This window comes from Cariama cristata, unplaced genomic scaffold (assembly GCF_000690535.1).
Source record: "Cariama cristata isolate BGI_N322 unplaced genomic scaffold, ASM69053v1 scaffold28881, whole genome shotgun sequence".
Taxonomy (NCBI): domain Eukaryota; kingdom Metazoa; phylum Chordata; class Aves; order Cariamiformes; family Cariamidae; genus Cariama; species Cariama cristata.
In genome coordinates, this window is record NW_009599148.1 from 964 (window position 1) to 13,189 (window position 12,226).

Genomic DNA, 12,226 nt, shown 5'->3' on the forward strand with positions numbered 1-12,226 from the left:
ATAGACATTGGAAACAATTGTTTTTCTGACACTATTTTCTGGTGCAGAAAATTTACATAGCTGCTTCATGAATGTAATGGTTGTGGTGACTTACAACACAGTAACACTTAAGTCTGCATAGTTTGCCTTATTGTGCTTAATCACCAGCTTCTGAAATGCAGCATAAAATCTCTTAGCTCTTTGTTCTGCAGTGTTTTGTGTACAATGCAGAAGATGCTTCATGTGCAGTGTTACATGCTTTGGAATACTCTTGTAACTTCCCTGCTTTTTCTGTACAGGGTATTGTTCTTTGCAAGTGTGTGAAAATAAGCTGATACACTCTGAGAAATAAAAAACTCTGATCTTTTCTTGAAGGTATGGGGCACGGAAATGAACATGGCCATGGCCATGGCAAAATGGAACTCCCTGACTACAGGCAATGGAAGATTGAGGGTACTCCACTAGAGAAGGTCCAGGAAAGGCTAGCTAAACGGGGTCTTAGGGATCCATGGGCTCGGTAAGTGCAAGAGCCTCAAAAATAATCTTGATATGTTATCCTGTAGCATTGAGTTGTCATTGTGGATTATTCTTTCTTTAGTAAAAATAGTTAAAATGGATCTAGAATATATTAGTCAGAATTTCAGTTAAGTCTTTATTTAGTTTTTGCATGGAGGTCACACCTTGCATCACTTTGACCAGTCTCCACATTTTGCAAGGCACTCTTGCGCTTTGTGTCGTTTCATGATGGAACAGATCAGGCACAATGACCAATACCTCATCCACCAAAACACGTAAGTAATATGAGGTCTGTCCCTTCTCAGCAAAGAAATCTTGCTGAAGTTGATGGAACTTACATTGACATTCTGAGTAGGAATAGCACTCCTCATATACAACAGGAGGCCTTTATTTGAAAAAAGAACTATACTAGTATAGAATGTGGAATTTGATTCAACTGTGCATTTTATTTTGCTAAGCAGTGAATGACATAATGGAAGATTTTTACCTCTTAAGTTTTCCCACTCTACAGTGAATACCGCCTCTTTTTTAGGCACTGTTAAAATAGGGCTTAACATATTTCTCCCACATCATGAATTATGTAATACTTTGCTAAAGTACTCTTTAATCTTGGGGAATAAAAAATGCTAAATGTCTTGTGCAGTGTAGTCCGGTTCTTCTGTAAGGGAAAAGCTGCATAAGCAAACTATTCCAGGAACCTTCACAGAAAAGGCTTTACTTCAAATCACTACAAGAAAAATATTAAGAGCAAACAGGTAATCTGTTAAAAAGTTGTTACATGCTATAACCTCTGAAGGGGTTTGGGATTGTCAGCGCTTTTTTCCTTCCTTTAAAACAGTTTAAAGCTGTAAGCATAGAGTAAAACAGAGTTTTGGTGATTATAAGAATCATTTGAGATATGAACCCTTAGGATTATCGGTTACCATTGAACTTTCCAAGCCTGTGTCACATTATGTTGCCTCTGTTTCTGTGGAGTGCAAACAGTGTTAGCTTTTTTTTTTCGTTTGCTTCAGACAAATTTGTTTTCAGCAGGCAATAGGCTTATTCCCATTTTAAAAAATGGAGACAGTTTAAATTTAGTGTAAATTAACTTGACTTTTAGTGCATACACTTCCAAGTTCAGGAAGCGCTGCAAACCAGCAAACTGGAAAAGAGCTTGTGAAATATTTGTTGCTGCTCCTAGATAAAAAAAAAATGAATGTTTCTCTGGTAAAGGAAGGGGATTAAGCCAATTATGTGAGGAGTTGAAATGAGGAACAATGTCAGACTCTTAAAGCATGAGATGATTCCTCCTGAACTTTTAAAGTTTTATGTAAGGTAGTATGTTCCATAGGACAAGTACAAGTATCATGCCAATCTTCCTTAACAAAGGAGAAATTAAAGTATCAAGTTGTTTGCTTCAGTAATCTGGAATAAGATTGCATTATTAGTATCTTGCACTAGAACTCTTGAAAAAGTAACCCTCTCTAAGGCTCCCCTCTTTGCTATATTAAGTTCCTTTTAACAGGGGATCAGCTTTCCACCTTTGTAGCAAATGCACATTAATGTACATATTTAATACAGAATAAGCTGTGTGAAAGATGTCATATTTGGAAACCTAAGTCTCTATCAATTAGTACCCTATACTAACATCTAGAAGATACTCTTCCATGCCAATACGCCTTCATCCTGAGTCACAGAAACCATCTGCAGAAGGGGTTTATCTATGAATATAAATAATTGACCTCCTTATTTTAAAAACCTGTATCTTCTCCTGAAGTGATGGTTCTGATTTTATGGCATGTTTCTGTGCAACTTTTTTTTCCTTTTCTTAAGGACTTTGAGTCCTTAGAAGAGACAAACTGTGTCCATCTTTATAGATTACACTGGTTGTGCTGCACATAAATACTTGTAGTCAGTTATACCAGTGACTAACGTTTCAATAACAGTGTAGGTTGAAAACAGTAAGGCAAAACAGTGTGAGGTTTGTAAATATTCGGTAGCTTTTTAGCTAAACATAGTGTTTTCAGCTTTTTTTTTTTAATCAGTTTTAGTAGGCTTTTCTGACCCTAATACAGTTGTGTGTCATATTGTAAAACAGAAAGTGCCTTTGCAGTGGGTGACTTTTCTAGGGCTGGAAAAACTTTCCCTTTTAAGATTTAACTATGCTAGATACTGTCTAGCACAGTGACGAGCCTTTGTAGATATTCCATCCCATGCTTGTGCTAGTGAGTTCTGATTTTGTTTCAAGCATAGTAAAAACAGAAGACAACAATTACCTAAGTTTGGTGAGGTGATTCTGTTACTAGAACTATATTATTTGCAGGTGTTACTTGTATCTCAAATAATATGCATAAAGGGTTAGAGTTAATATCATGAACTTTACTTTGTGGCAACTCCTGTTACTTAAATGATAGAAATGTTACAGTCTCAATGTATATCTAGTTGAAATACTTTCCATCTTTTTTTCCCAAAGATACTCCTGTTAATGTTTATTGCAGTGGCTCCACTGATCTTGTTTTATTTTGGTTTCATTTTTCTTCTAGTAATGAAGCCTGGAGATACATGGGTGGCTTTGCAAAACCTGTCACCTTAACAGAAGTCTTTACTAGAGGACTCAAGTGGGGATTTGCAGCTTTCATCATAGCTCTTGGCATTGAATATACACTGTTTCCTCCAAAGAAGAATGGAGGCCATCACTGAAGATGAAATATGACAACTTAATACTTACTAATTACTAAGCTGAAACATATGTAAGCCTGCTGCTCTCTCTCTACTTATAATATGAATATTAAAAGTCTATCACAGGCAAAAACATGTTTCTTTGATTTTATTATACTTTTGTGGAAGGATCAAAAAACATAGCCAGGGCAATTTACCTGACTTCATTCTGGGAAAAAAACTAAGACATACATATGCTCTTGGGTTTGCTGTAGCATCCTTTAAAGCACAGGGGAAACTGTCAGCCCAGCTCTTTCAAGCCCTGTCAACATTCTATTAAATGAAATTGAGAAGTGTGTTGCTTTTAAGAGGAAAAATTGTACTGCATTAATTACAGGTTTAATACGATTATTTGCTAGTAAGTGGTAATAAATGACTTGTCATTTCTTAAAAGCATAATTTGTTACTATTCACTCTTGTTTCTAAACAAAAAGAACTATTACCTTTGAGGCAGTTTTGGGTACTTTTTAAAGCTTTAAAGTATATGAAAATACCAAAGCTTACACTTAATCCTATTGAAGAGTTAATTAGTTTGGCAGACACTATGCACCAAAATAATCTGCTGTGTAATATCCAGAAATTAAAAATTACATTGCTGCCACATTTACTAAGCAAAGTAGAATGTTTCACTCGGGTACCGTTCTTGCTTACCCTAATGTGACTTCCAATATACTTGAGTGTAATGTGAAAAAAGAGAAAGGAACAATTGCTTTTTTTTCTTTATCCTAGTGTATTAGGTTGTAAATTTTTAGTAGTACAGATGTATTTATTTAGTTTTACACCTAATCTCTTATTTTTTCCTTTAAATTATCTGACCGGTTCTGGAGTGCTTTAAGAATGCCTGGAGTGAGGACTACAGTAGAAAAGGGCCTGTTGGCAGTATATGTCCTCTGCAGTGCTAGGAACTAGAATTGGCTGAATATCCTATTGTAAATTTTGTGATGCCATTAGTAACATAAGCTAAGGAGGGTATATGATCTCATTTTTCAATCCAAACAGAATATCTGTGTCACTAAACAGAAAAGCAAAATTAAAAAGTGAGAAACTAAATGCTACTAGAGAATTCCATAGTATACTTCCATGGTGAAGAAACTGGAAAGTTTTAAGTAATCATGTCACAGCTTGCAGGTTTAAAAAAACCCTTGAAGGTCCTACCAAAACATCGCTAAAGTATCTTTTTTAATACATATATTAACACATAACCTTTCTGAGTGAGATTATAACAGAGCTTTATTTTTAGAGCCAATAACATCTGTTACTGTGGGAGTGCAGCTGCACTGTTCAGTGGAGTTTGTCATCTCTGTATGACATTGCTCAAGGCACTGTTCATAGGGCAAATATTTGTTTTACTAAACTTTTCTTGCCTAATTCTTTCTGAAGCATCCCTATCCAGTTGCATCATTCCCTGAAAAACAAATCAAGAACCTACTGTGTAAGGTCTGTTGCACAAATATTTGTATGTTGTCCGTTAGGCAGTCCCACCCAGAATATGCATTTTCAAAGGTTGGTATTCACTGCTTGTTTTCTATCTGGGTCCAAGACTAAACTTCTTAAGATAACTGAATTTTAGATGGTGGTTCGGAAAAATGATGAACAGAGCTAGCATTACATGCAGTATTGGTGAATCTTGCACTTAAGATACATGCTTCTCACTTCAGCTGCTCTTTATAATTTTTTGTGTGCAGTACTTGTGTGCTGACTGGCTGCTCCCAAACCTGCCCCAACTCTGCTGCAGCTGTTCCAGAAGCATAAGCCTTAAGGAGAAACAAAAACAAAACAAAAAACAACAACAAACAAAACCCACAACATAACACAAAACACAACCACAAAACAAAACTTTAAGCAGCAGTTGCTGTTCCATTTAGTTTCCTGTTGGGAAAGTTTGTTTTCAACTTTGTTGGTTTGGGGTTTTTTGTTTGTTTAACATCAAATGCTTTAGAGTCTGAGGTAAGGTTGCTGCAAGTTCCTGTAGAATTAGTCTTTTTAAATGTTGTAAGCCTGCCACTTCACTGATATAGCATACAGTTGCGTTAAAAATCAGAGCTTTATTTACACTAGCTGAAGAGATATTCATACATTATTTTATTTTCAAGGACTAACAGATGAACACAGACTTAAAAGTTACTGTAATCATATTTTCAGTGTACATAACCTTGGTATGTTGCTTAGTTTATTTAGACCAAAAGATATAAAATAGATATAAATGTAGTCTGCCTGCTATATAAACTACTGCATTCCTCAATTTTTTAAAACAGATCATTTTGTTTATCAAGACTTTATGAAGTTATGACAATCAAAATCTTACATTTTCTAATTTCAGCCACAGTTTCCAGAAAATTTACATGCAAGTAATCTCAATTTAGATGCTCTACTTTAAAGATTTAAAAATTAAATTCATGCATAAGTGCTGTCTTGTATAGGGAAGATCTTAAGAATCAGCCTAACCAACATTCTACAGAAGCAAATATGTTGGGCATATTCACTGTTAAGACTAGACTAGTTTAGGTAAAATTTATGAATTTATGAATTAAGATGGTATCATTCAATGGTTTAATAGCCAGATGGCAGCCACTGCCCTGAACAACTGCCTTAATTTACGATGAACATATTTTGCCAATATTGTGGAATATAAAATGTTTCATCATTATTATACATACAGTACTCACTGCGATTTTTATTTCACAGGTATTTCACACTAATCCTGCCTGTGGATGGAGTATTTCCTGTGTATTAAAATAATAGTACCAAATCTGTCTTCACTGTAACCATAGCAATGGCTGTCCTTACATTAAAACAGCCTTTCTACCAGCACACATATTTTACAGTGCAAAGAACAGGGTCGCAAACAGCAGTGGCACCTGCAGGTAAGGCACATAAATTATTGTAATACCACAGTCAGGAAGCTCTTTATATATCTTAAGTTCTGTAAAATAGAACTAATGATGCTCCATTTTCTGAAATGCAGGTGGGAATCCCATCTCCATCTATAATCAAAGAGCTATTTCTGCTCACCTGGAAAGATACTTGTGATTTATCTATTGATTTTGCTAGTGCTACCTATGATAGTTACATCATTAGCATAATCTTCCAAATTTGTATATTACAGAGAAGTTAAAGCAGCTAAATGATTCCAATACAATAGTGACTACATTGTAGCATAAATTGGATGTCTCTGAAATTCCTATTTCAGAGCATAATAGAATAACTGTGCTCATGATGAGGCAGTTGTAGTTTAAGTGGCAGACTGTAAGTGTGTGTTTGTTAACCTGCCTAGAAATCTCTCCTGAAAACCTTCCTACAAAAATCTTCTTTGTTGAGCTCTCAAACTACAAGCTTCTATCCTGCAATTAGATCTTTGCCAGATCAGCATTTATTAGATAGTCTTTTTACATCAATGCAAGCATACTTTCTACATGCAGCTAACTGAAGTTAGGAGTGTTTGCTTCAAGGAGTTTTACAAGGAACATACTCAGGACCCACGCTTGTCTTCCAATTAACTTTACTGATTTCATCACGGGTATCAAAACATTCAGGTATTCATCCAAACTGTTACATGTATGACAGGGAACTGATTTTACAGATGCTCTATAACGTTCTCCATCCTCAATTGTAGGCCAAATAGAAATCTGAAAATCTGAAAGTCAGATAATCCTTTTACCACTGTTCAAATGGATACGAAAAACCTTTGAAAATACTTACTTCCCTTAGTCACTTAGCCTTTTTTTAAATAATAATAATAATAAAAGCAATGCCAACACATAACAAATGAAACTAGTGACACCATTTCTATATACAGATGGAATGCACTCACCTGGATCATACCAAGTCTAATTTTGAAATATATAGCATAAAAGACAAGTTCATAGTATTTTAGGAGGCATAAATTCTTAAAGATACATTGATTTTACATAACTAGGAGAATCTACAAAATTAAATAGATCAAACCTGTTATGAAAGCATATCAAGAGAAATATGTCCAAGCCAGAGATTTATAGCCAAAGCCCTCTAAATTGAAACTTAGGGCCATCTCTTCTCAATCACATCTAATCTTATTGGTTCGCTCTGTGTTCTACATTTATACTGATTTACAGTTCCAGTTTACATTGAACTTGTCAATGAAGACAATGTAATATTTCAGCATACAAAATTAGGTAAACTAATGAAAAAGTGGAGTAAGTAAAGAAAAGAGTATATTGGTCATTTAAACAATGGCTGTGTTAAATTGGTACATCATTCATTCAACCATTTTTTTCAAAATAATTCTTTCATAAACCTGCAGCCATACCATCTCCTTAAACCTCTTCTATTAGCCTGTACAAGTCTTTATGTGTTTGTATGGAATAGATCCAAGGAGAAAGCATGCATATTGATTCACAGCAGGTAGCTGGTTTCCTTCTGAATCAGCAGCAATCCAATACTACATCTTAATAGCAGGGATACTGCGATACACTTGAAAGACTGATATTAAAGTGAGAGCCTGACCATACAATTTCAGTAAGGATCCAGATATTTTTTTCAGAACACAGAGCAGTCACTTGGTACCTGACCAAATTCTAGTGTGGGTGATTACTTTCTGCCTCCATTTTCCCTGCAGTTCCAAAGACAGCGTGAGTCTGCACAACAGCATGCTATCCCAGAGTACTGTGCTTCCACTGCTGTATTTTTAGCAGCACAAAAAAAATGACTCACTGTTTTGTAAATGCTTTGAAATCCATTGAGCTCAGAGTTATATAGATGTGTCTAATTTCACCACATATGGAGGTGGCTTTTGTCTATTTCTGCAGACAAAATAGCCCAGAATTTTACATTTTAGGCCTTTAAGAGAGCAGCTCCAACTACAATACTAGCACCCCAGAGTAAGTTGCTTCATAGAAGTTGCTGGTTTATACCAAGGGAATCACAACACCCAGTTTACAGGGACAAGGCATTACTTAAAATTTACTGAAGACTATACAACCATGGTGCAAGAGTTAAAAGCCCCAAGAACAAGGAAGATGTTGTAAGTATCTTGGTTACTCAGCTGAACAAAGGAAGGGCCTTTGGGGGATGGCTGGAATGGCTGTGAGGTGGGGAGGCTCCAGGACAGTCTCACTTTAGACGGGGGCCTTTGTGATTTGGGGATAGCTAGAATGGCTGTAAGATAAGGAGGCTCTGGGGACAATCTCACTTTAGACAACTCAGACAAGAATGCACCTAAGGACATCATATTTGCAACTGTGACTGATACATCCTTAAGAGCACAAAGAAACCAACAGACACCAATAGAGACCAAGATAAGGAACTTGCAACAGTGATGAGCCAAGACAAAAGACCACCAGGGAAGACGACTGCAAATGTGGGTCAGGCATTTGCATATATTAATGAGTTCCAGAAATTCTGATGTTTATGTAAATGAGCTCTTGGAAATCCTATGAATATGTGTAACTTTATGGTATATAACCTCTGAAAGTTTAACAAATCGTTGGAGCACTCATGGTGGAGCGATCCCCAGTGCTGCAAAGAATGCCTGCTTAATAACACTCTGTTATTGAGTTTCATTATGTCGGACTCCTTACCCGGCCGCACCTAGCTTCCCACTTTGGTGAGGAAAGTTAGAAAGCAAGGGGGTTTGGATGTTACTGATCTTTGTTTCAATGGGAAGCATACAACTTTCACAGACCTGTACAATATTACCCTCACTATGAACAAGCAAACTCAGAGTGATAGAGCAAGACATGAACCAAGTAAAAGTTTACTTCTGTATAAACTCCCGCCAAAACACATGCCCACACTTACCCCAAGTATGTAATTGCTCACTGAAAAAGTCTGTTACTACTGAATGGCTACTGGGGCAAAAACAAAACTGCTTTTGTCGGTCCTCATACGAGGACCAGTATAAAAAGCATAGTCCTATAAACGTCTATACGCATACTGAGCTCAAGATCATCCTACTGCCAACCCACAGTTGGCAACCCAACTCCTCACAGTGCTGCCAGCACCTCAGCTAGTCAGAGGCCATTTTGTCCGTAACGGATATCCAAAGGCGCCCGCCAGGGGGCTGCGCGCAGAACTAAACATCCCCACCGCCATCTTGTGGGGCCTCGGCCGGTTGGTTTGCGCAGCTCCGAGTTTCATTTCCTGCAGTACACTATAAAGCAAAACGAAAAGCACAGTCCTTCCCCCTCCTCGCCCCAAAACACCTAACGGCCGGACTCACGATAAAATCGCAAGGGCTAGCGAACATGACCCGACAGATGCATAATGATGGTAAGGCAGCTAAAGCAAGTTTCCCTGTCCCCTAGCGAGGGGCGATCTCTGCCTTGAACAGCGTTACTACCTACGCGCGGGGGCGGCTCAGATCTCTCCAACAGCAGTAAGAGGTACGAGCGAAAAGTGTCTGCGTGTCTTACTGATGTGAAAGAGAAGCGATACTCGAAACCACGCCCGGTGCTAGGGAGCCTGTTACTAGGCCGGTACCGCCCCCTGCTCCTCCTTGCTGCTAATGCCGGACCTGGCCCCGCTGCTGTAGATGAGACCTCCCCGGCGTGTTTGGGTGCGTTGTACCTTTCCCTCTTCTTTTCCTACTCTGCGCCTTACAGTATAGGCGCCCCAACACACCGTGCTACGGATCGGGCCCTCCTCCCTGTCTAGGTCCGGAGGGGCGGGCTAAGCCGGGTGCAGAGAGCCCCAGCGTCCGGCGCAAGTGGGGCCTGAGCCCGACCTTGCCCCTGAGGAGAAACGAAACCCGCTGCTGCTCATCCGCCTGAAACTATCTTGCAGAGCAGAGTTTCCTTTCGCTTCATTTTCCAAGCGTGGTTTAAAATTACGTAGTTAGAAAGTTGCGTGGAAATCTGCCTAATCTCCCTACTGTAAAACCAGTTTTAATTTGTTTTTTTTTTTTTTTTTTTTTATTAGGAGGACTGAGGTGTTAAACTAGTGCATCTCTAAATGGAAATTTGAGTGGTCACTACTAGTTTACACAGAGAACAAACTATTTAAGCCTAATACAGTAATGAAAAATGTGAAAGTTACTGCAGGATTTCCCTTTTTTCCTAAGTACCTCGTACCAAATCCTCATTCTTTTATAGGGAAATGTGAAAGTTGTGGAGCATGCTCCAAACAATTCAGCACTTTGAAAAATGCCAGACTCAAAATGCAGCTACCTTTGCGTGGTTTCACCACCTCTACCGCTTCAAACAAAGCAGGGCAGAGGAAGCACAAAATGCTTCCACACAATGCCTCCTGTAACAAAGTAACCTCCTACTCTCTCCCTCTAGCGTAGGGGCTTCCATATGAGCTCATCTTGTGAAACAAAGATCATTTTCCAAATCAGAACTACACCCACTGCTGTTATATCCTGTTTTTGCTGCCGCTGTCAGAAATGTCAGACTCTTAACAGTAGACCACGTTTAGAGTGTGAAGTGTTTCCCTGCGTCTCTTGAAGGACCTTCCCTCTTAATATGAGACCTGATATGATGACTTATTGTTAATACAGGACACTCCTCTTTGCCTTGATAATCATATTGGTATTTGTATATTGTGCAGCGTTTGTGTTGCCGTCATGGGAACAAGGGCTTTGTGCGTGGTATTAAACAGCAAAGAGTAAAATTGCTTGAGCCTTATACACACATACCTGCCTCCAGTTGTTAATGCCAGCAGGGAGATACTGGCGCCTTGTGCGTCTTTGTGTGTGAAGTTTTAGCATGTTGTTATTTCCTGCTCCTTGGGGGGGAACAAAAACAGAAAAAAAAAATCTATTCCTGATTTTGGTTGTATTCTGTATGTACTGGGGATAGTGTATAGGAGTATAATTAACTTTATTAGCTTCATAGAAGCTAATGAACATACAGACGTTTTTCTGCCTTTTTTAGTGTGGAATGGAAATGATTTGTGGTCTGAGTAGTAAATGTGCTTGCCAGTATTCTCAGGTGTTTACCTTAAAAAACTTCTTCTTGCAAACCTTGTTTACAGTGTAATACCCAGGGTCAAAAGTCAGTGCAGACTTAGACAAATATGCCTGTGACAAAGGTGGTTTCCTGTGCAGTATGTAAGAAATTAATCAGCTTTAAAATCTTACACTTTGGGAAAGTCTGAAAGCTAACCAAACCCAGAAACTTGTATTTAAGTGCAGTTTGGTACTATCTCCTTGAGACACGTTTTCTCTCAGACCTCTTTTGGGGACAAGAGGACAGATGAGTCACCCTAGAATCAGTGATTTTTCTAACCAGAGACCTTAAGACTATTTCCCAGAAGAGCCCTTCCTCTCTGAAAATTTTGGGTGATAGGGAACTAAAATAGCTAGACTTACAGAAAACTCTCCCCTCACCAGTCATTTTCCCTCAGCATGCCAGGGGTTTTCCTTGTTCTGTGACTACAGGCGGAAAAGAGATTTTGTTGTTGTTGTTCCGTGTGTAGGCCTGCCCCTTTCACTCACTCTGCCCCTAATGTTACTGATGTGATCTTGCAGTATCCTTTTAACTGTCAGTAGTGGTGGTCATCTTAGACTTCAGCTATTTGGAATGATTCTGGATTTCTTATAAATTGGGAATGTAATTGAGAATGTGTAGTCCTTTAGGTTTCTTTTTTCAACTGTCTTCCTGCTCCATAAGCTTTGCATTGAAATCTTTACTCAATACGTGAAACATTGAACTGAAGAGGAAAATCTTTTCTTGCAGCAATATTGGCAAATTACACATGCATATGAACACAAACTATTGGGGCAGCTTTATCTCTGATGAGTGTGAACTTTTTTCTTTCCTCTGGAGAAGATAAGCTGTTTTTCCTCTCCTCTCTGTAAAAAATTTACATTCAGTAACTCTTCTTGTTGCCTGGCCCAGGTAATCTAAATTGAAAGCCAGGCTGCCGAGTTTTATATTGTCATTGCTTTTCTCTTTAATTGTTGCAGCTATGATAACTGTATCTGTGATGTTTGCAAAAGTGGCCCTATCAGATGAAAGGGTGAAACATGATGGCCTTCACCTCTTGGGGTGAAGTAGACCTGGCTCAGATGTATGCAGATCAAATATATCGGGCTTGTCCCAGTAGTGTGACA

The 12,226-nt window shown here is 38.4% G+C and overlaps 2 protein-coding genes across 2 annotated transcripts in view; both read left to right on the forward strand.

Moving 5' to 3' along the window:
• The first annotated feature begins 356 nt into the window (after nt 1-356).
• NDUFB3 (NADH dehydrogenase (ubiquinone) 1 beta subcomplex, 3, 12kDa) lies at nt 357-3,289 on the forward strand. The gene is made up of 2 exons (XM_009709590.1): nt 357-496; nt 3,021-3,289. Exons 1-2 carry the CDS (start codon nt 357-359, stop codon nt 3,175-3,177), a joined length of 297 nt encoding a protein of 98 aa, XP_009707892.1. The 3' UTR covers nt 3,178-3,289.
• Nucleotides 3,290-9,676: 6,387 nt separating this feature from the next.
• CFLAR (CASP8 and FADD-like apoptosis regulator) overlaps nt 9,677-12,226 on the forward strand; it is an 18,169-nt gene continuing 15,619 nt past the window's right edge. Inside the window, exon 1 of the mRNA XM_009709591.1 lies at nt 9,677-9,727. The gene's annotated coding sequence lies outside the window, so the exon portion shown is untranslated. The remainder of the gene's footprint in view (nt 9,728-12,226) is intronic.

Bases quoted from the DNA above. Each gene is read 5' to 3' on its own strand.
- NDUFB3 (XM_009709590.1), top strand. From the start codon at position 357: ATGGGGCACGGAAATGAACATGGCCATGGCCATGGCAAAATGGAACTC. The intron at 497-3,020 runs GTAAGTGCAAGA...TTTTTCTTCTAG, and splicing joins CTTAGGGATCCATGGGCTCG to TAATGAAGCCTGGAGATACA.